The 24,299-nt window shown below is 33.6% G+C and overlaps 3 protein-coding genes across 4 annotated transcripts; 2 read left to right on the top strand and 1 right to left on the bottom strand.

Moving 5' to 3' along the window:
• Positions 1-897: 897 nt before the first annotated feature.
• On the top strand, positions 898-2,673 carry LOC108332332 (60S ribosomal protein L6). The gene is made up of 4 exons (XM_052870851.1): positions 898-1,214; positions 1,737-1,843; positions 2,092-2,273; positions 2,367-2,673. Exons 1-4 carry the CDS (start codon positions 961-963, stop codon positions 2,520-2,522), a joined length of 699 nt encoding a protein of 232 aa, XP_052726811.1. The 5' UTR covers positions 898-960; the 3' UTR covers positions 2,523-2,673.
• Positions 2,674-3,423: 750 nt separating this feature from the next.
• Positions 3,424-7,392, bottom strand: LOC108332509 (FT-interacting protein 1). The gene has a single exon (XM_017567807.2). It carries the CDS (start codon positions 6,095-6,097, stop codon positions 3,674-3,676), a length of 2,424 nt encoding a protein of 807 aa, XP_017423296.1. The 5' UTR covers positions 6,098-7,392; the 3' UTR covers positions 3,424-3,673.
• Positions 7,393-13,067: 5,675 nt separating this feature from the next.
• On the top strand, positions 13,068-23,788 carry LOC108334396 (chaperone protein dnaJ GFA2, mitochondrial). 2 transcript variants are annotated; one of them, XM_017570222.2, is made up of 18 exons: positions 13,069-13,305; positions 13,441-13,531; positions 13,773-13,859; positions 14,133-14,215; positions 14,825-14,908; positions 15,023-15,061; positions 15,699-15,788; positions 16,317-16,367; positions 16,455-16,542; positions 16,669-16,733; positions 16,835-16,909; positions 17,160-17,232; positions 17,628-17,719; positions 17,819-17,890; positions 22,651-22,707; positions 22,792-22,840; positions 23,003-23,069; positions 23,352-23,788. In XM_017570222.2, exons 1-18 carry the CDS (start codon positions 13,231-13,233, stop codon positions 23,446-23,448), a joined length of 1,335 nt encoding a protein of 444 aa, XP_017425711.1. In that variant the 5' UTR covers positions 13,069-13,230; the 3' UTR covers positions 23,449-23,788. The 2 variants fall into 2 exon arrangements, with proteins under 2 accessions (XP_017425712.1, XP_017425711.1); XM_017570223.2 differs by lacking the exon at positions 23,003-23,069 and having other exon boundaries at positions 13,068-13,305; positions 23,352-23,493.
• The last annotated feature ends 511 nt before the right edge of the window (positions 23,789-24,299 follow it).

Raw genomic sequence — 24,299 nt, 5'->3', positions numbered from 1 at the left:
TCAAATTGCAGAGCCCATATAGAAGTTTGCTGAATACAAAATAAAATGTCTTGGATGAAATAATAAACAACCAATCTTCCAGAGTTTCCTCCATTTATATCAATGATTCACATAAAAGTTAAAATTCTAGGTCCATTCCATACTCTGCTATTTTTTTTTTGTTAAATTCATCAGTTAAAAATTAAATATTTTTTTCAAGAGTTTATGTTAAAAAATCCCACTACTAGAACTGAACTTTTACATTACTATAAGAGAAAATATACTTATTTTTCTATAAAATTATTTGATAATCATAATTTTTTCTATAATGAGTGCATTTTTGGACCATCCTAGTTTCTTTGCTGTTTATAAAGTGAATGTTGATCTAGACTCTAGTTAATATTTAAGAAAGCATCCCAATTATATTAAAATTAATAAATTTGGATTTGTGTACGAAAATTAGTTTTGCAATTTCTTTAAACATAAACTAATTTACAAAAGGGGAAAAAAGGATTAAATATAAGAAGCAAATAATTAACGTTATTTATAGAATCAGCACGGCTACTAAAAGAAAAAATAGAAATTTCACAACAATATAAGAAAGAAACATATTTCTCTACTAATTCAATCAAATTTCAATTCAAATAACTCTAGAGGATAATTTTATAGGTTTGAGAAATTATATAATTATAAAAAATATTTGAAGAATTAACAGAAAACTCTAAGTTTACTCACTTTCAAAGATTAATAATTTAAAATAATCTCGTAAATTATACGAGTTATAAAGGTTGTTAGAGAAGTAGCCACAACGTATGCTATTTGCGAAAGAAAAAAGCCCAAACCTCCTAGGGTTAAGTTTAGAGAGCCCAACCCATTAGACGGAAACGGTGCGTTTGAGGCGCATATATAATAGACTAAGTATTAGGGTTTTGCAACACGAGCCTCATCAGAAGCGGAAGAAGCAGAAGGAAAGGAAGAGCAATGGCGCCGAAGAAGCCGAGAAGCGTGTCAAGGAACCCTGAACTCATTAGGGGTATTGGGAAGTACTCAAGGTCCCAGATGTACCACAAGAGGGGCATCTGGGCCATCAAGGCCAAACACGGCGGCGTTTTCCCTCGCCACGACCCTTCGCCCAAGCCCGACGCCCCGGCCCAGAAGCCTCCCAAGTTTTACCCCGCTGACGATGTCAGGAAGCCCCTCGTCAACAAGCACAAGCCCAAGCCCGCCAAACTTAGGTACTTTCTTCCTCACTCTTGTGTGTGTATCTGATTCTTTGATTTGTTCGGTATGATGATGTTATATCTTTCGGGGGTCTTATTGCTGTTGGAAAATGTGGAACAAAAGAAGGGTTTTTAGTCTTCGGATTGAATGATACACATATTGAACCTTCTTGTATTTGTGTGTCATATAGTTTTTGATTTGTCAGCTATGATGGATTTTTAATTGTTCTGTGGTTCGTAACGTTAAAATTGAATGTATCTTGTGGTTTAGTGGTCTCTTGTTTGGAATATTTGGAAAATATGTGATTTTGTGTTATTGTTGTTGAATGATGAATTTAACTGTTTTCCGATATATGGGGAGATTCATTTTTTAATCTTAGTGACTTGTTGTAAATTGATCAGTGTGCTTTAGTTGTCAGGGTTGGTGTTGCATATTTTATTGGATGGTAAAATGAGACCTTTTAGTTGTTAGGAATTTTAACGAGTGTATTTTGTTTTGTTGTTTGAGGCCTTATATTTGGTATGTTTCCTCTTCAGGGCTAGCGTTACTCCAGGAACAGTGTTGATCCTGCTTGCTGGCAGATTCAAGGGAAAGAGGGTTGTTTTCCTGAAGCAGCTTCCATCTGGATTGCTTCTGGTAACAGGTGTGTTGTGCTTGTGATGAGATTAAACTTTGTACAACTAGTTCTTGCGTGATGATCTTTGCTGGTAACAAGTTTTTCATTTTGTTGTGGTCATTGTGCCTCAATGACTTAATCTGATTGCTCTGGTTTCTCACTTCTGGAACATAAGTGATTGACAAGGGTTCCTTCTTATGTTTACTGTTGTCTACCCTTCAAAATGCTTAGTTCTGTTTATAATGTTTTGATATTAATGTCTTTGCGTTTTTTAGGGCCATTCAAGATCAATGGTGTTCCTCTTAGAAGGGTGAACCAATCTTATGTCATTGGTACATCTACAAAAGTGGACATCTCTGGTGCTAATGTTGATAAATTTGATGACAAGTACTTTTCCAAGGATGCCAAGAAGAAGAAAACAAAGGGAGAAGGCGAGTTCTTTGAGGCAGAGAAGGAGGTTGGTTTTAAAATTTGATGTTAATGTGTCGTCCCTTGTTAGTTTGAAGCTGCTTCTGTAATGCTGATCTTTATTATAATTTTCCCATTGTAGGAGAAAAATGTTCTTCCCCAAGAGAAGAAAGATGACCAGAAAACCGTGGATACTGCTTTGTTAAAGGCAATTGAGAGTGTTCCAGACCTGAAGTCTTACTTGGGTGCTAGGTTTTCTTTGAAGGCAGGAATGAAGCCCCATGAACTAGTCTTCTAGAGGCCAAATTATTTTTCTCATTCTGTTTTGTCGAGCTTTCTCTTCGTAATAGTTGCACTGTCTTCGTTGTACTGGAACTTTATTTTTGTTAAAGTTTTTTTACCAGTTTTGGTTCTAGTTGATTAATACATTATTATCGATTGATACATTAGTATGTGTTTTGTCTCCATCGAAGTTACTATCATGCGTGTGCAGTAACCAGGCAAAAAGTTTATTATTTTGTTGTGGTGGATAAACTTACGTTATTTTACCTTTGAACACCTATACTACCATTTTGTATCCCATTCTGCCTCAATCGTGCTGCGATGTAAATTCTAGGGGAAAATGTTTAGTTGGTTTTAATCCTCTAACACTGAAATGTGGTTTGAAATTTGCATTTCTAAAATTTTGCAGAGATTAGTTAATAATTTTTATTACTATATTTTGGAAACTTTAAAATCAATGTAAAATGAGTGGTGGTGGTATTGAAGAATCATTGAACTCTAATTCAATTTTTATACACTCGGCAGTTTCATTTGTTAGTTTGATTCATAGTTTTAAGGTAGAAGTTAGAATAGAATTGATGAAAGATATTGGATTTGTGAAGCAATGAACGTTGGATTGGATTCATAGTTGAATTAAATAGACAGACTAGGGTTTTAAGCGTAAGCCATTTGTCCAATTCAAAGAACTCCATTCAACCCAACATAATAAATATAAATATATAATAACAAATATTATTTATCCAATTTTTTTTAAGATAATATTATATTTTACAATATGAGTATTACTCATGTATGTATTATAAATAGGTTCTATTACTATTTTTATTATTATTAAGAAACATTAGAAATATTTATTTTGAAGGTATGGTTTTAATTAGCATCCATTAAGTGCATGTCATACTAACAAACCAAGCTATTTGCATAATTAGACTGCTGTGTTATCATTGATATTGACTAGGTAAGTTTACAGAACTGTGAGACTATGATACAAATATCAACCATTTCAGTTTTGTTAGACAGGTTAAATTCAGTGATGCTGATCTGAATCAGGTATCTAACATCGTCAAATGAGAACATTGATCTTGAATAACAGAAATTCCATTAAGTTACATTAAAAGTAAAGCTCCACCAAATGAATAAAATGCATAGTGAACTCTTTCCTATGCATCACAGCATGCTATCTGTTCTAGCTGGAAGCCTCTTGAAGAAATTGCTGGGTACAGAAGGAAGTTTGCTACGAAACTTTGGGTGCCTTAGATAATACAAACCTGTTACCATAGCCACCACTTTTGGTGGAGTTGCGTAGAGAACCACAGCTGAACACAAACTGAACACTACGAAGAGGCTGGTGGCTCTGGTGTCTCTCCAACTCAGTAGAGAATGAAACCTCTCTCCCTGAGTTGCTATGTCCCCAACCACTGTTTGGATCCTTCCAGCAACACTTCTAAGCTTGTCATACCTCATTCTCACCACATCATGCGGTCTAGAAGTTGGGAATGTGTCAAACTCTTCATCAAGTTCATCAGGGTGAACTGCTTCTGCCCATGAGAGTTTTGTGTCCATGTGGGGTGGGTTTCTAGGCCTAAACCTATAGTTCCACAGGCCGATCAAGAACATGTAGAGGAACAAAGTTGGAAGCATCAATTCAGGGTAGCAAATGAGTATGAGGAAGAGAATGTGAACCAGGACGGATGTGATGGGGTTCTTCCAATGGCAAACTTGGCTAAACCACTGCCCCATTGTGATGATGCCAGAGAAAAGTGACATGATGCGGAAGAAGTTGGCTTTGCTTCTTCTCATGCTCCACATGTTGGAGTCAACATCCAACATGTACTCCACCACCTCCTTCCTCAGGGGAGGTTCAGCTCTTCCAAGCCTCCCGGCCACAATGTTCATGGCTTGGTACCTCAAACTCTCTATCTGGTTTACTGTGAAAGGGCGCAAGTAATGCATCTTTGGAAGCAATGGTTGACCATAAATGTAAACCATGTTAGCCAGTGAGAGGCTAGTGAACCTCACGGCTAGCTGAAGCTCACCCATTTTCTTGACACCATGAGGGTGCAAAACAAGAAGTGGATAACTATGAGTGTATATCCTATGAGCTTCAAGTGTTGAGAGTCTAATTCTTACCTTTCCAATTCTTGAATCCCTGGCTGCAGTGCCTGCAGTGGCTTTTTCACCCCCACCTAAATGGCAGTTGTCGAAAACACCAAGTGTTATCACAGAGCATGGATCATAAACCTCCCATGTGTATTGCTCATTCCATTTTGGACTATGAGTGTCAAGAATTGTTCTGGTTCTGACCCATTTTTGACCGTACTTTGCCACACAGTATGCATCTGTGCTGCCATGGCCATCCCTCATCTTCATTGGGAGGAGTCCTTGTGCTCCTAAGATGCCTACTTCAAGTACCCCGATAGGCTGCTTCCATAGCTGTCTAGCTGTTGGTCTTTGGTCACTTGAGTACAAAGTGGACTCATCAAGGACGTGGTATCCACCTTCAAGGCAAATTCGTAGGTGAATCCTGCTTGAAAATTTGAGCTCATTTCTCCTATCAGCTTCCATCATTCCAAAACCAAACTTCTCAAGATTAAACCAGCGCGAATGAACTGCCCTGTGGTCTAGCCGCTTCTCAAAGAGGGTCAGTGGCAAGACTATCTTCCCAAGTACTTCATCTTTTGAAGGGTGCACGCGATCCTCCACAGTGATTGTCAACTTCTCCTCAAATGGTTCAGCAGCCACAAAGACCAAATCTTCGTTCCAAATTGGTGTGGTTGTTCTAGTTGGACATATCTTGGTCTTCAGCACTTGGTTCCCCATCTGAGCCTTGACAAACACGTCTGGCAACCGGTTTCTGTCACTTGGTATCACATCTTGTGCTTCAATGACATTCACCCTGAGATACCACAGCTTTGGTGACAGATAAACCTTTGATCTGACATTGAAAACACCTTCTCCATACACAGTGGCAGCATCAGAATGCCAAGCCTCTGAGAAGGCCTCATCAGCTTGAGTTCCCATCCACACTGCAAGCATGATATCACCACCTCCTCGCCGGTCATCGATTCTGTACCACTGAGGAGCCAGTGGACTATCCGGGGGAACTCTGGTTGGAACCTCGTTGAGATCAAATGCCACCCTTCCAATACAATCATCTCTTCCCAACATTTCTTTGTCTTTCACTATGACTTCCAAAACAGAAGATTGAATTCTGTCTTTGGAGAAAGCGTAGACTTGGTTCCATTCTGGGTTTGTTTTATTCTCTATGTGCTTTGTTCTCCCTTTGTAGTTCCCCAGCTTCACTTCCACATAAGGATCACATCTTGAGGTAAGAGTGCTGCGGTGAAGATCCTTGGCTTTCACTACCCTTACATACAGAAAAAACATCTGCTCAACAAGGTCATGTGTGCTTGAGAATCTTTCACCACCAGTCATCCACCCTCTTCTGGCATTTGGCCACCGCTCCCCCCCGAGCTGTGGATCGGTCTCCCTCAGATTGTACTCTTCATCTTGCCTACTGGGATGAGCTTGAGGACCAACTGAGTGCATTGTGGCTGGAGCAACTCTTTGTCTTCTCTTTATTGAAATCATTGGCTGCTGCTGCTGCTGCTGCTGCTTGGTGTTTGTGTAGTTGCTGTGTTAAACCTAGGACAGACTCTGTACTTTCTTTTAGATCTTGACCAGTATCAATGCCACTACACTGCAGCTGAGTTTACTTTCTCAGCTTCTTTTGTGATTGATTTTGGGGTGTCCTCTTTGTGATCAGCTTTTGATGTTATGTCAGACAGGTCAATATTTTATGTGGCTGGGAATGGACAATGAGGAAGATTGGTAGTGTTGCATTTGCATTCTTGTACTTTTTGGTGAAATTGGAGATGAGAGGTTTTCTAATTCTGAAGTAGGAAAGTTAGAAGGAAGGTTTTGTTGCATCCAAATGGAATAACAGATTGTGATTCCAAGTGGGGTTCAGGTTCTTTAGGATAATTCTGGTTTTTCTTAATTGGTATTCAAACTCTACTTCAACAAATGCACTTGTGATCTCTTTTTGGGCATAATTTCATGAGCGTCAATGATCTCCAAAACTACCTTCAGCAAATGCAATGTGTGTATGTCACAGCAAGCTAAAGCTTATATGGCTGTCAACAAGTAACCCAATATTCGATTCTGAAGCAACCAAATTCTACTTAAGAAGGCAAAAGACAGAAGAAAACAAAGTGGTGGTTGTCTCACTTTCCTACACAATAGAACTCCTCACTACCTTGGCTTAAGAAAGGAATAATATGATGAAGAAGCTACATGAGCTTTAGCAGTAGTAATCTTAATATGGAAAAGGAAAACAGAAAAGAATAGACTAAAAGCCTCTTGTTAGCTCACATTACATGCTTTATGATGGAGAGATTGTAATTATGAGTGATTCCAACACATGAGAACAGTTACTTGGTATGAAACATGGAATCCTAAATGGTAAATAGAAAATAGTTTAATTTGTTTTTACTAGGTTTGTGTGAAAATGATGTAATAACTTAATGAATGGGGTTATTTGAAAGGATAAGTTCTTTCTTGAATGTGCAGCAATGTGAAAGTAGAGAAAAAGTGAGTAAAACAGGACGTGAAAGGCAGATTTGAAGCTGCAAGAAAGCAAAGGTGGCTTGGCTCAAGTGCTTCTGCTGTGACAATTGCACAAAGATGCTTTCCTTGTGCTTTATTTCCCTTCTCCTTTTAAGAATGTATATTATAATTTCTCTCTTTTATCTTCACACTGCTTGTCTTTTTAAATTTTCATATTTTACCTTGCCAACTCAATCCCTGCCTAAAGTTGTTCATAGCTTCTTTGGTGTCAACTTTTTAAATTGTCAACAAAAGATGACACACTTGATAAGAATTAGACCCATAAACAAGAATTCTTTTAAGGGCTAAAATTCTTTGGTTTTTATTTTCGTTTTAATTATTTAATTTGGTTTCTTTATTTTTTTTTAACAAAGTTCTAATTTTTTAAACCATTCAATTACGTCATTTTCATTATATTATCATTAACGTTGTTACATTCCATTTATCATATTTTTGTATAAATAGTATTTATGTAACAATTGATATTATGGATTTTAAGTTTATATAACGTAACATGATATCCGTAGTAGGTGAGAAAATCACCTATTTAATAGCAATAGAATATGCTATTGATAAACTTTTAGCTCTTAGTTTGGTATGTTCTTTCAGAAGAGTACATAAGAAGGAAGTTTGAGATTGATGCAAACAACTAAAATTTATTTTGCTTTATATGGTTATCAAATAATTCAAAAATTATTCTATATATCGATACTTACATCTCCTACTATATCTTACTTGATGGAATTACAGTTAGTTTTAACATGTTAGAGATATCATTGTTGTCAAAACCAAATACTTATACTATATTTATTGGTAAAAGAGTAATTCAACGTCAATTTAAAAAAGAGTCCAATTGAATTGTTTTAAAAAAATTGAGACTTAATTAAAAAAAATAAAAAGACGAAATTGAATAATTAAAATGAGAATTAAAATAAGGATTTTAGTTTTTTTTTATATATATTTTCATTTTTTTTTCCCATTCAAAATCTGAAACTTCGGACACAAACCAAAACACACAACAGAGGTTTACGGTTGATGACAATTTTTGCTGGTATATGATTTATAAATACATGAGTGAATACTCTTTGAATCTTGATATATGTTTATTCCCAAAGAATTTCTTATTCAATTCATGTAAACATTTTTTATAAGAGAACAAAGTTGATGCAGTGGCATATGATTTTGATCTAAAGCTGTTCTGATAAATAAGATACTTTATGAAGTTGTTCGTTACTTCCTGGAATGAATATTTGCCTTGTGATTAGAAAGTTTTCCTAGTTAAGGAATTTATCACAAACACAAATGTGATTAGAATGAACTTTATTCTTAGAAATGACTTTCAAATTTTAAAACGAATTTAATTTGGAAACACATGTAAAAGTTTTAATCATAGTATAATAATAACTTGGTTGTACAAATGAAAATTATAAATTTTAAAATAATTATTAAAAAGATGTTGTGTATTTTAAAATTGAAAGGGATGCAAACAAAAAAAAGGGTGATCAGGAAGGTTAATACAATTTTCCCTTTAATATTTTGTTTGGATTAATATTGTTAAAATAAATAAAAAAATAAGAAACTAAAACAAATAGATTGAAAAATGTGTATCTTTATTTGAATGAAACAAAAAGAAAGAATTACAAGACTTTTTCTTTACTTCTTAAGATGAGTAGAAAAGAGAATGAAGTAAATAAATTATATAAAACATATTTTATATAAATTGAAAATTAGCTTTTACTCTATTTTTTAACAAATAGATTACAAAAAAAATTATAGCAATACCTCGTGTACATGTTCATCCAAATTCATTGCTAAAATATAAGAAAAATATAATATAGTGAGACTTATAGTTTATTTCTTTTTACAATTTCTCCCCAAATACTCAATGTCTTTACTAAAATCTTTCTTCTTAAATCTATATGTCCAATATTTCCTATAATAAATTCAGTTTAAAAGTCATACTTAAATGTCAGTATATTAATTATTTAATAAAATCATTTTTGTAATTAGTTTATATGAATTAGTTATTACTTATTAGAAGAGAAGTTGTAATTTACCTTTTGTAACGTGATGTTATGTCATGTTGTTATGAACTTTAGTGTGTGAATTATTCAGGAATAATATTTAATGAAATGTATTTGTAAATATAATTTTTAACATGTTTTATGATTGATTTAAGAAGGAAACTTTAATATTAACTTAATTTCATGAATTGGATTGAAAGATGAAGTTTGTAATTATCTGAATATTATAAATTCGTTTTATCAATATAAACTCGTTTTATCTTTAGTTGATGTGAGATTTTTAACACACTTTCTCAATTAAGATATATACATCACGTGTGTGAGACTAAACATTAATGGATGGTTTGATATCGTGTTGATAGTGTGTGGAATAATAGACAAAATAAACAACAAATTTTATCAGGATATGTTCTAAGTATGACTTTGATATATATTAAAAATTAAATTTTAAACCTAACTTAACCCCACATTTTACATTTCACGTTTTACATTTTGTGCATGAAACTAGACATTAATGTGTGGTCTAACAACCCGATAGCAGATGGAATAATAAACCTAACAAATAATAATGTTTGTTAAGATATGCTCTAACTCATGACTTTTATATTATGTTAGAAAGTGAATTTTTAAGTTTAACTCAGCCTCATATATATGCATCTTATGCATGGGACCAGATATTAATGGAGGATTTGATATTGTGATAACAAGTAGAATAATAAACCCAACAAACAACCAATTTCGCTATGATAGGCTCTAACTCATGACTCTTACACATGTTAAGAAATGAACTTTAAACATAACTCAATCCTACAAAATATTGTAAAATAAGGTTTACATCTTATATACTATAAACTAATCTTATTTGTATTCGATGTGAAGATATATTTGATTTTTCTGAAGATCTAAAAATATTTGAAAATATATTTGTTAGATTAAAAAATAATTGACAAAAATTATCTTTTGATATTTATTGACATAGTTAAATAAGATAATTATTTAACAATATCAAATAAAATATCTTAAGATATATTTTCTCCAAATTGTTTTTAATCATAAACATTTATCAATTATCAAATCCCTTTTAGTATAAAAAATAAAGAAAACCACAAAATCCAATTTTTGTTGCATGTTCCCTCTTCTTGGTTTAGTCAAAATTCTTCATTTTTTCATGTTATGCTTGGGTTGATTTCTTGTGATCTTGATTAATTGATATTATTGGATTTATCTTTAAAGTGTTATGAAGCTTTAACCAATTTATTTCCACACCTTAATAAGCTCAACTTAGCTGCAGTTGCACTGACACACCTTAAAATATCCAAAAAACATTTATGCGACTTAAAAACTATTTTTAACATGTTTTTTTATCTCATGATAAATAAACTCAATTATAACAAAACTTAATTAAAATACTCTATTAAAGTATAAAAAGCAATTAAGAATCCAATATTAAAGACTAGATGAGTCCATAAATATGCACTCATCAATAACATAATAAATATGAATGCTTGTCATATTTTGTTGGGAAGGCCTTAGTTATTTGACAAAGAATCCATACATAATGGCCATACCAATGAAATAATAATCACTCACAATAAAATGAAGTTTGTACTTCATCCTTTCACACATTTTCAAGTGCAAATGAGAAATAAAATAGAAAAAGAAAAAGAAAAAAAAATACACTTTTAACAATCAAAAGAAAAAGATAAAAAAGAAAAATAAGACACTTTTAACAATCAATGTTCTAAGTGTCAAAGAAAACTACACAAGTCTAAAGAGTGCCCAAACAAAAGGGTCATTATTATGTTAAGAAGGATTATGTAGAGAAACACAAGAGGTCTTCTTACCATCTTCCTTAAGAAGAATGAAAAGACAAGACCAAATAAAACCTTTTTTTTGAAAAGGGAAGTCATTCCAAAAGCACACACGTTCAACATAAGGCAAACAAGAGGTTAAAAGAAAATACTCTAGAAAACTAAGACCTTGATCATTCATTTGATCAAAGGTGTATAATCCCTGGGAGCTACATACTTTATATACTTATTTTACTAAGACTTACATTTTCTTTTGTTTTAAGTAGGAGGGTGTTTGACCTCGAGGGAAGAAAGCTAAACATCTCCTAAAAGGAAATGATGTTTCCATGAGACAACTTGAAGATTTGAGGGAAAATCCTTTTCAAAACGGGTGGGATGATGGCATACTCCCTAGCCATGACCAAACACTTTCAAGAAGGGATGAAGTAATTTGTGGAAGATGAGCCTATACTCTTTCTCTTAGGCCATCTTCGGCTATCATGGAGCTTATAGTAGAGTAGGAATAATTTGGACCAAGTAGTGTATGATTTATTTTGGGTATTGTATTTTGGACCACTTGGGTCAATAAAGGTCAAGACCCAATGTTGACCCAAAGTGGGTGTCCATAGTGTGTGTTGAACATGTGGTCAAAGTTTTTAACTTGACTTGGTGGACAAGGGGAGTGGGTCATCCACCCATGTTAGTATGACCATGTGTCATGCTCACATTAGAGAGAATTTCTCATAGTTAGTGGCCACATGTAACTTTAAAAATGGAGAGGATTTTTCATAAGTAGTGGTTACATGACCTCTTCTTATTGGAGAGGAATTTTACCTTGGTCTCTAAGTTAGGTCATCAAGCTTGTGTTTTTAGGGTTTTGCTTCTACAAATTGGAGACACCTTAAGCCTACAAAAAGAGGTGTCTTCACCCTTGTATTCTCACTTTGAGATTAGTAATGAACTAATACCAAATTGTTGAACCATTTTGTTAGTCTCTAAAGTCAAGGCTAAAGCATCACATGTAGTCTCCTCTAGCCACCTTCCTCTAAGAGTTGTCCTAACCTCTCTAAGAACACCATTCAAACACGATCCTTCACCCATAAAACACCGTAGGCCGTGACCCTTACCCCTAATCCTCTGTAGCTTTTGCACCCTTTTACCTTCATCATTACCATAACATCTCTCCATGTTTTGATCCAACATAGCTTAAGGAGGTTGCTATCATTTGGTACCAAGAGCTTTAGTTTTACAAGAGTTAAGTCTTTTGGTCTTAACTATCTTATTGCTTTTATATGTTTTTTTTTGTGTTGTTCTTTATTGTCTCATTTTCAAGTTCAAACTATGTTGTTTTCATGGTTCTAATCTTGTTTTTTTTTGAAACTATTTGACATTTTGGTTTAGGTTTCTTGTGTGTTTGACCTTTACCATATGAATGTTCCTCTAAAAAGGTAGAAAAACTACTTAGGCTGCATGCAAGATAGGAAACAAAGTTCTCAAAAGAAAAAAAGCATGCTTGAGACTTATTGATTTGTGGATTTTGTTGAATTTTTTTGACGACACTCACTCGTATAACTTTAGATATTAAATAAGACGAAGAATGAAGTCAATTTTATGATAAGAAAGAAAAGAGAGAACGTAAAATGAGGTGATTTTAAGAAATATTTTTTTGTTGTGAAATGTTTCAGAAGGATTAGTTTAAAATAATTAAAAATTAATTTTAAATAATAAATTTTAAAATGTTCTTTCATATTTATAAAGTAAACTTTTTTGTGAACATTTTCACAAGAAAAATATTCTTTGACACATTTAAATTTTTTACATTCATTTTACACTATACTTATTTATTTTTTACTCTCTTATTTTTTGAAAAAATACAAAACTTTACACTTTTAGAACCATTTTACCCTTATACTTTGTGTCAAATGACCATAAAGTGTTTATGGTACCATTTCTCTTGCACAATACAAAATCCTTTTACTATATTTAAAAGAAATTTTTTATTTTTGAAAAATAAGGATTATAAAAATTTGTTTTCGTGATTATATTGAAATATGTGCTAAGAAACAATTGCAGAACAATTTTTTTTTATTGTATAAAAATAGTATAAAGTACATTTTCTTAAAAATAATGTTTAAAACTCTCTCTGCCCCCTCTTCTCTTTTACATTACTAACAACTAGAACCTTCCAATTGCTCAAAACATTAGGGTTTTTGGAAGGGGTTTTAGGGATATTATTGCTCGCATTCAGAAACCCCCAATTCTCCTTCCAAAGATTCAACATTTCTCATCGAAGTGCTCCCAAATGCTTCGCTCCAATGGCGTTAGGCTCCTCCGATCGCTGCCCGCTAAATTCATCCGTCACGCCGACGCCGAACCTGTACTGAACAACCCTTCATCTCTCTCGCCCCTTGATTTGCCATTCATTATCCAACTTCGAATTTTGATACGTTTTCTCTGCCTACTTTGATGCAATTATGTTATGTTTGGTTGATTTATTTTGGATAAATCTCAGGTATATGAAGGAGTGTGCCAAAGGGGTTTTAGGACATTGAGTTCGGGACGTTGTAATCCATCCGGAGTTATTGGGAACTTATTTCCAAAAGGTATGTGTTGAAGATAATAATGCAAGTTTCAATTTTTGCTTTGAATTTTTAATTTTGTTGTGTGCGATTATACAAAGGAATAAGACTCTGTGATTGAGTCAATTATTTTTGGATTAGTTTGACAATTGTTGGTCCTAATATTGTTTTTTCTTATGTTGTATTGAACATCTTATTAAAAAAGTGAACTCTATGATTTTCTGTGTTTTTTTTGCTGATCCTTTTCTTACCTGTCTAATTGCAGTTGGAAATGGTTTTACTTTGAAGAACTGGTTGCTGTATGGAGCAGCTAATACATATTGGGGGACATCCAGGTCCATTCATGGGTCGGGTATAAGATGTTGGATTAGCTTTGTGTGCTGCTTGCCTTACTTTTCATTCTTGCTGATGTCACACCGAAATGCATTGGGAAATCTTGTTTGGTTATTCATGGCTTGTATTTTGTCTTTTTCTTTGGTGATGATGTCTAATTTGCCTGAAGTTAATGCTACTTTTGTTTAATTAGCTCTGCAATTTCTGTTTTGATCATTCCCCTTGATGGATATATTTGTTTACTGTCCCTTGAATTTGAATGATTTATTTTTTCCCCTCAATTTCTTTTCAGCATCATTGGCTAGAGACTATTATGAAGTTCTTGGTGTGAGTAAGAATGCAAGTTCTTCTGAAATAAAGAAAGCATACTATGGGGTAGGTTTTACTTGACTAGTTTGATATAAATGTATTTTTGTATCAACGAACATTTTTGAAGTTTTAGGTGAACATTTGAATTATTTCCTGGTAAAAAATTCTGATTTCTTACTTATACCTTTCCTGGTTGAAAGGGGTCATCACTTGTTACATTCTCTTCTAAATCCAAGTCTTGCCCAAAATGTTTTGCAAACTGTTTGCTTTTCTTATAGTATGTATTGCTTTCATTTCCCAAGTGGGCGAGATTAAAATAGTTGTTTGGATTGTGTGGGAAGAGTTTGTTTTCTATCATATTGCTGTTACGTATGCCAACCACTCATTTATGTTATATAATACTGAAATACGTTTTTGCTCCTTTTGCTGTTTAATTTTTATACTTGGTTGTTGGCACCCGTTTTATGATTTTCTTATTCGTAATATATTCCACTGTAAGATTTTAGTACCTACAGTAGTTGTATGCTTGTGAAAATATTTCATGTAGTTCCCTTTATTTTTCCTTTATTCTCTTCACATAAGTTCTTCAAATGCACTCGATGAGCATGAGTTATTTGTCTGAAATAATTCTATTTCTGCCTTTTTTTCACTTTTTATTTTCTTCTTGTTCTGCAGCTTGCAAAGAAGCTCCATCCAGACACAAACAAAGATGATCCTGAAGCTGAAAAGAAGTTTCAAGAAGTTTCAATGGCATATGAGGTGTACTGTTGTTGTGCTTGTTATTTACGTAGAGCTCCACTGTAAATTGTTATGTGATGAGTAAACTGGATTATGATTTCTTGACTCCTCCCCCTTTGAATAACTGCATTGTAGGTTTTGAAGGATGAGGAAAAGCGTCAACAGTATGATCAGGTCTTGTGCCTTTCCAGATATATTTTTGTTACCTTTGCCAAAAAAAAATTGTTACTCTATTGGTGTAAATTTATAGGGCAGGTTACTGATTTTATTCACAAGAGACCTACATTATACATCATAAGAGCATAACAAGGGAATAATAGCTGGGCTCAGAAGATCTCTGTTTTATGGAGTTGAAGGATAGAGATATTTGAGGGTGAAAGTTGAACAAAAGGATTGGGCGGTTACAATTGGCACCTTCTTTTAGATATTTGTAAAAATCGTCTTATTGCTATAATTGATTATATGTATAGTCAATTATTCTTATAATAGATTATAATCAAAAATTAGTTTTAAGATAATAAATTTTGTTTGTTATTGGAAAATAACAAACAAAAGTATAAAGCTGAAAGGGAAAAAACGCTATTGGAAAATAATTATAAGCTACAAATTTCAAGAGTCATAGTCAATTTAATTTTCGGAGAAAAAAAAACCGTTTTACCAAGTTCAAAGATACACAGCTGAAATTGCAAACAACTTTTTAACCCCCACAAGTGTCTGAAATCTCAAAACTAATCTTTTCCATTCATGCTCTTGTTTTATCTTATTTATTAATTATCCCAGTGATTTGATTTGATTTAATATGGATATGTAGATTGGCCATAATGCGTATGTAAATCAACAAAGCTCTGGTTTTGGAGGTGAAAGCGGCTTTAATCCATTTGAGCAGATATTCCGAGATCATGTAATGACTTGCTGCTTTCTATATTCTTGCTATTGGTCATGTCTCATTGTGTACGTTCATCCTATATAATTTTTTGGTAGTTTTGTCTTTATTGCTGTAGATATTTTATTAGGAATTTTGCTTAGTAGAAATAACTATGTAGTTCTAATTTTAAATGTGATGTTATAGCGGAAGCATCTGATGTTATTATTGTTGTTGTTCTGTTCTGTTCAGACACTAATCATGCAACTGCATCAGTTTCTAGTTCAGATTAGTGGTGGAATAGTCTGTTTAGTTTTTAATAGTTTACAAATATACAGCTTCCATAATCATACATACAAGCAATCAAGCATCTTAATTTGCATATGGTATGTTTGTTTGTGCCTCTGTTCTGCTTAAATAAAATTGTAGTAGAAAATAATGATTCAATAAATTATTGCATCATAATAAATAACAATTGTCTAAGAAATTTGCTTGAATTACATGTCTCACATTTTAAGACTACTGTGCTTTTTAATCCTCTAAGCATTTCCCTAAAATGGTGATCAGGATTTTGTCAAGAGCTTTTTTCATCAGAATATTGGTGGTGAAGATGTCAAGGTTCTTTCTCTCTTCATATCTTCTGGACATTTTTAACCATTCTAGCACTTGTTTGTGGAAAATGCAACTTGCTCTATTATTTTTCAGACTTTTATTGAACTATCTTTTATGGAAGCCGTTCGAGGATGCACCAAAAATGTTACATTTCAAACAGAAGTGCTATGTAACACTTGTGGTATGCTCATGACTTAAAGATCATTTACATGCTTAGTTGTTAACTGTCACTAGTATATGTAATTTAGTTTGCAAGGCATGTGTGCACCGGAAGGTGACAAGTTTTTTCTCTTTGTTGACTATTCAGGTGGGAGTGGTGTTCCTCCTGGGACAAGACCTGAAACTTGTAAGCGCTGTAAAGGGTCAGGAGTGGTCAGTATTGTCTTAAATATAACTTTCTTTAGTAATGCATTATTATTGTTATTATTATCATGATAATGATGTTAACCTAATGACTTTTGTCATATGTCCAGACATATGTACAAACTGGCATATTTAGGATGGAGAGTACTTGCGGTACATGTAAGGGAACTGGAAAAATTGTATCGGTATGATGCAAATATTTAACTTTTTTTCATATTAATTCTCTTATTCTGTAAATTTGGATACGGTGGATTAGGCTGTGATTCATGTAACTTGCCATGTTGCTTATTATTGTTGCCTTTTTATTTCTTATTTAGCGGCAATACATATAAATAAATTATACAATGAATAGTGTAGATTCATCATGTTCATGTATTTGTACTTATTTTTCATTCCAATAACTAGTAATTTTGTTCTTTTCTTTGTTGGTGTCAGAATTTCTGTAAGTCATGCAAAGGGGCAAAGCTTACCAAAGGAACAAAATCAGTCAAATTGGATATTATGGCTGGTAACAACTTAAAATTTTACAGTGCATTATTTTGGGTGAATCATATTCATATTACAAGTTGCAAAGCAAAAGTCAAATGAATGAGTAGTTTTTATAGATTTCCCTTATATTGCTTTTTGGAATAAAATTTGTTTGGTAGAAGCTAGGAAGAGATCAATTGCTAATTCTGAGTTTTGCCATTATGTATTAGTATTAATCTGACAACGAATACAACCAGAAAGAAGCTACCGTATTTTACAATAGTAAAGTTAATGCTTTTGATCACTGACCTTTTAATAATTTAGAGCAATATTGGATGTTGACTATCTTTCTACTGACTAATTTGATTTTATTAATTGTGGTAGCTAAAAGGAAAAAAATTGGGTTGAGCGATTGACATGCTCTTACATATGCAGGGATTGACAATAATGAAACTATAAAGGTTTACAGGAGTGGTGGTGCAGATCCTGATGGAGATAACCCTGGTGATCTTTATGTTACTATTAAGGTGACTGTTTAATCTATTCATTGCTTGGTAATCATTTCCATTTTTCTCTTATATCTTCTCACAAGCCCAATTATTTATTTATCATTTTCCTTTGAGCAGGTCAGGGAAGATCCCGTCTTCCGTAGAGAAGGGTCTGATATTCATGTAGATGCTGTGTTAAGTATCACTCAGGTAATGTTTCTCTATTAAACAGTTTGAGGCTTATTTCTAGTTGATTCTTTTCGGCTTTCTATTTATGTATGCCTGTATTTGTTCGTAGTATCAGTTTATAATTCTGGGGAAGCAAATTGGTGTCATGGCCTAGATAGAGAAAATGTTTTGACCAAGTTGGACATATTTTTTGTATATTTGTTGTCAATCTGGGATCAGTGAAATGCTCCACCTGTTCTTAACACTATATGGAGTTGTGACATCTTCATTGGGGTTGGGAGGGGAGAGGGATAATCTTTACTTTTCATTTTACCAAAGTAGGCCTTTTTTGTGTAAATCACCTTCCCCTAGCATTACGACTGGCATGTTTGACACATATTACAGTTGCCTCTGGACTCCAATCAGTCTGAAGCAACTAAAAGTTACTTCTGTGTGGTTTACTTATTTCTTATGCAGATTTGAAGAATAATGTGAATTAGAAGAGGAGATGCAAACATGCCATACAGCAATTAAATTATGTATAGATGTGTATTTTTCATAATAACAATTTATATTATCGGGGCTGTCTACATTTTGTTTACCATTCTAGTATATTCCATGGTGGCTGGCACATATATGAATTAAATAGTCATGGTGTAGGAAAAAAAACACGCCAATGGAATCACCCACATAGTAATTGATTTGATTCAAACACTTCTTGGTTACATTCATAGGATTGTCTCAATCATTTCTCCATCATCTCAAATATGATTGCAAGAATTTTAACCAATTCCATATTGTCACTACACATGTCTTAATAATACCCTTTATCAAGAGTTCTAAGAAATGATATCACTCAGCACAGTGGACTCTCACACAAATGGTCACACGCTTGCATCTGCCCTCTTTGCTTACTTTGGTTGGGATGTTTCATCTTTTCTTGATCTCTTTTATTGTAAAGGAAAAAAAATTAACGATTCCATTCATTAATGAGACTCAATGAACATCCATTATCTTATCCCACAGCCACCCAACAACTGTGACCACTATCTCTGGCGACCACCCAACAACTGTGACCACTATCTCTGGCAACCACCCAATGACTTCTCTGACTGTCTACTACTTCCACCTCGGATTATTCCAACCAACAGACCAACAAATCATCATGCCTGTCTTTAAAAGGATGTTTTATTATCATTTTATTGTTATTTGAAGTAAAATACTTGATGTTATTTCATTATTTTTTAATTTTTATCATGTATTTATTTTTATTTTTGTTGCTATACATTGGCAATTTGCTAGAATGCTTTTGTTGGCTGACTGCCATAGTCTGCCATCTACTATCAATAACCCTGGCTAATCCATTTCTGCACATACCCTCTCATTTTGGTGGAGTCCAAGAATGAAAATACTTTCCTCCTACTACATTTATTTGGTAAACTGGATTTTCTTTCCAACACTTTTTCTTTCAATTAAAATTTCATAATAACACCTCTTTGCAAAATTTTGCCTTCTCGACTTTGTTGTGACTATGGCCTTCCCTTCCAAGTTCCTCATTTTTTTGTCCTCCCAAAGCCAAGTGCCTACCTTGTACGCCTTTCATTCCCACTTTGTACCAGCATACCCTTGCGGTGCCATCTTCTCCAATGAAATGATATTGACAGCAACAAAAGATACAAACCATTTTCTCCCTCCATATTTCCTAATGTGAAATGGTCAAACTCTTAGCTAGTTTTCAAGTTGTTAAACATCGCATGGTCTCTACAGATGTGCGTTGAAGTGGCAAAATCCATCAGTTATTTTGATTTAGCAACCTCCTCGAAGTTGCCAATTTACATATCTTCATCAAAGTCTTTTACCATGTTAGCCTCGAGTTGTCATAATTTTTATAGATAACTTAGTTTTTTCAGTTCCTCCCTCATTTGTTGCATTGTTCTTTCAAATGCTTCTCCCTACAACAATAATGTTGCATGTTGCTCATATCTTGTTACTAATGTGGTTACAATTTTGTTCTTCCTTTGAATCCATCATGTCTCCTTGATTGACTCCTTTCTTACTTGGTCTTGTCCATGGCTAATGCTTAACCTTCAGTATCAATATTTTTGTTTCTCATCATTCCCTAGTTCTTTGGAGCGCAAGCCACTTCATCCAAGTTCTACATTGTGTTCCCTAATAACAATGTTTCAATCAAAGATTTGTATGGCCTTAATAGTTTGGCCAACGACAACAATGCCACTTCTCATTAGAGATTTGCATATGTATTGAATAAAGTGAAACTAAGTATGAGATTAATAATAATGTGGGCTAAGCCCAAATACAAATGAATATGTAAAAATAATAGAATTAACATAGAGACTATGTTTCCTTAATTAACATAAAAAGAGAAAATATCTAACATTTCCCCTTAAGCTAAAGGGGGACCCAAGGACATAAAGAACATTATCAATGGTTAAAGATGAAAAAAGATTAACAATACTAACACCATGAGATAAGACCCTAGACTCATCAACGATTGTAATCGTAGGTAAATTATTCGAAGAGGATAATGAAGAAAACAAATATTTGTTATCAATAATATGATCTGTGGCACCTAAGTCAAGAACTCAAGGTTCAAGAGAAGAAGGTTGAGTTAGGCCAACAAAAGATATACCTGAGCATGCAACATTAGTAGTGGAACTAGAGTTTTGGCAATCCTATACCATTTGAGAAATTCATTGAAAAGAGCAAATTTGCCCGTGCTACCAAAAGATGTAGCAGAAAAAGCCATGGAGAGAAAAACCCTATAAAACCAAGGTTTTCCAATCAAGGCAACAAGCACGGGTCCTGAAAGAGGAAAGGAGGCAATTTTAGAGTAGTTAATTGCTGTCTAGACGATACAATCCTATCCAGGAAAGAGTACGCTTATTTTTGAATTTAATTCCTCCCTTAGCATAAACAAAGAAAATCAAAGAAGAATGCATAAAAAAGAGAGATGAAGATGTCACAATCTAGCAGATTGATGAGTCAATAAAGATTCACCACAAAAGTCTCAATGTTTGATAAGAACCAATCTTCTATGACAAGAACCAAGAGAATCCTCTCTCAATGAATTCAAAACTCAAATATTGACTATAAAAAACTTTAGGCTCTAGATACCATATTGAATATAGTAAAAGTAGGTATAAGTTTAATCTCCCTTATGTAGAAAATACACATTGGGTAATGTATTTATAATAATGAGAATGTGGGCTAAGTGCAAATACAAATGAAATATGTAAAAACAACATAATTAACATAGGGACTATGTTTTCCTAATTAACATAAAACACAATATATCTGACAATATGCATTTAACAATTGTCCCAAGGGATTGAATTTATTAGTGTAGTAATGGGGATTTCCTCTCATCTCCATTTTGTTTGATACAAGCTTGGATGCATAGTTGTTCTTGAGTTTCTCCCACATAAGGCCTTCGATGCTGTGTCCTTCATCACATACTTGATCACAAGAGCTAATCAAATTATGCTCAACTTTGTTTTGGATATTTTTCCATACCTTTTCATTAATTTTAGTCAACTTTTTCATCTTCTAAAGTCAGATTAAGAAATTGCTGCATTATAAGCTCTTGAATGGTAATACCAAAAATAAGGTTTACATTTTAATCAAATATCAAACATCTCAAACTTGTGTTACCCACCATCACTATGATACAACTGTTGGGGAAAAAACACCAATGGAATCATGCACATGCCCAATGATAAGATGGAACAGACCACAATTCACGGGATTCAGCACCCTCTTGCCTACGTCCGTGAAACCATCCCATAAGAGATTTAGTGTCTCAGATTATTACAGTTTTAACCACCCCAATTGTGTAACACTGTACAAACTTTGTACCCCCATTAAAGAGCTCTAAGAATTATATTACTCATTACAAGAGGCTCATTCACACACTTTTCTTCTCTTGCTTTGGCTTGGATGCTTTATCTTCTTCACTTGAACTTGTTTCATTAGTCTATTCATGAATGAGACTCTTAATAAATGAATTTTAAGCCTAATTCAACCTTACATAACTTATATACTATAATCTAACCTTTTCTCCACTTGATGTGGGCTCTTCTACACACCTTACACCAAAGATTGGACATCTCAAGTGTTGGACTGGAGGGTAACCCAATAATGGGTGTCGTGAGGCCCAACAGCTTGCTAGGATAGGCTTATTGATACCATCTTAAGAAAGTAGAATTTAAACCTAAATCAATCCTCCTACAAAACTTGCTTGGAAAGGCACTCCACTTATACATCTCGTTGTTCCTCTAGGAATGCATTTATTTGAAAAAAAAATAATAGAAATTCTTCTAAGAATACATCTCTTGACTGTCCAGCTTCTGCATTTATTTGAAAATTTGGATTGTTCTTCCAATATGATGCTAGCATCCTAATGACTCTCCATTCTAACCTATTTATCTGCATTCCCTCTTGCAATTCTAAAACATGTCATTTGGCAAACTGAATGTGCTCATTATAAGTTCTGTTTTTAAATCCTTAGACAAGAACTAGTTAAATAAGTAGCTCTTCGAGTTATAAATCTTCATGGACAAAAAACAAACAGCGGGTTTTGGAAAATGTTAGTTTGTTCCTGATAGACTTGAAGGCTTCGAACATTTAAATAGATCTGTTGTTGAGGACCTAGCAATCATTAACCTCTTTTGATTCTGGTAGATTTATGGATTTTTTTCTATTTTGTAAATGTTTAGGATCTTAAACATCTTACTATTGGTTTGTGTTATTGAAAATAACTTAAATGCTATATTATTTTTCAGGCAATTTTGGGTGGAACGATTCAGGTCCCAACTCTTACCGGAGATGTTGTTCTTAAGGTTTGTGTTGCTTTTGTACATAATTTCTCATGGCATATTGGTTTTGGTAACTGATGATGCTTGATGATGGGTCGTGATTGGCAGGTTCGTCCTGGCACCCAACCTGGTCAAAAGGTGGTTTTGAAAAAGAAAGGTAAGTTATATGATGTCGTATATTGATAATTTGTGAGTATTTTACCAGACAGCATTGTGTGAAAGTATATTTTAAATTCCATGAACCTGTTCGGTGGATTTTTCAAGTGTTCAGTTTAAGGTGATTTTTTCATCGTTACCAAGTTGTTTGTTCTCTTAACAGGGATCAAGGCAAAAAATTCTTATACACTTGGGGATCAATACGTTCATTTTAACGTCAGCATTCCTAAGTGAGTGTTATATTTAATGTTGAATGTTGTTTATGAACTAATGTGTACATGCTGGAAATTCCATTTGAAAACAGCTCCAAACCCTGATTTGTATTAAAAGTTAGTCTCTTCAACTTTGTCCAAATCATGATTTGGAGGCTTCAAATGGGAATAAACGCCTCTTGCTCACCCCACAAACAAAAATAGTGTAGGATCAGGTTGTTTGGGAAAAGATTTTTCTTTGTGATGGGTCTGATAGATGTCTATAATATAATTGATCTCTTTTTGTGTGATGCTCTGCAGCAACCTGACAGAGAGACAGCGTGAATTGATTGAAGAGTTTGCCAAGGAAGAGCAAGGGGATTTTGATAAACAGAGAGCTGCATCTGCTTCTGGTTGAAAGGATTGCAAGATTTGTCAAGTCATGCTCAACTAGGCGGGTTTTGAAGTTTTGTAGGATTAAGGACTGGTAATTTTGTTTGTCTCTTCCACTTTTTTGATATGTAATATTTCTCATCGAAGTGATGACAAAATTCAAAATTTTAAATTTAGAAGGCAGTCCCCTGTGCTCCTGTAGGCTAGTGTTCTTGTCAGTGTTGTATATATAAAAATCACTCAACGTGATTGTTTTTCCTACTATCATCACATCACATAGAGGAACCTTAATAATTGGGCCATGGCTAAACTATAACATTTTCTTCACAGTATTAAACAATACATATTCATTTGTCCTTGGATCAGTTGCTATTGTTTCCTTATAATGATAGTGATGATTAAAAAAAATGTGATTTCAGATTTAAGAGGTTTACAATGTAGCGTACTGTAAGTTATCGAATTTAACATTGTCTTTCTTCCTTTAAATGCTTTGGTGAATTTGTTACTTTTTTCGTAGACCAGTTTACTTTAGTTTCGAAATCAATTTCACATTAGAATGGAGGCATCTTCTTGAACCTCCATATATTTCTTCCTCCACCCCCCATAAATTTGTTCTCCAGACTATGTAATTGGGAATGTAAATTTTGTAATATGGGTTCTTTTTTATTCCTAGAATATAATTTTGTACTTATTGGGAATAGAAAAATACATTTTTGATTGTATAATTTAAAATTTATTTGTATTTTTATTCTGTATTCTGAATCAGATGATTTGAAATACAAAAAGTTTATGGTGTTGCAGATCAAAATTATGGAAGTGTGCATAAAGGAATGGCTTAATATATAATTCATGAATTACGGATTTATAAGAAAAAAA

Source organism: Vigna angularis, chromosome 11 (assembly GCF_016808095.1).
Source record: "Vigna angularis cultivar LongXiaoDou No.4 chromosome 11, ASM1680809v1, whole genome shotgun sequence".
In the NCBI taxonomy this organism is placed as follows: domain Eukaryota; kingdom Viridiplantae; phylum Streptophyta; class Magnoliopsida; order Fabales; family Fabaceae; genus Vigna; species Vigna angularis.
This window is presented reverse-complemented; position numbering and strand designations above follow the sequence as displayed.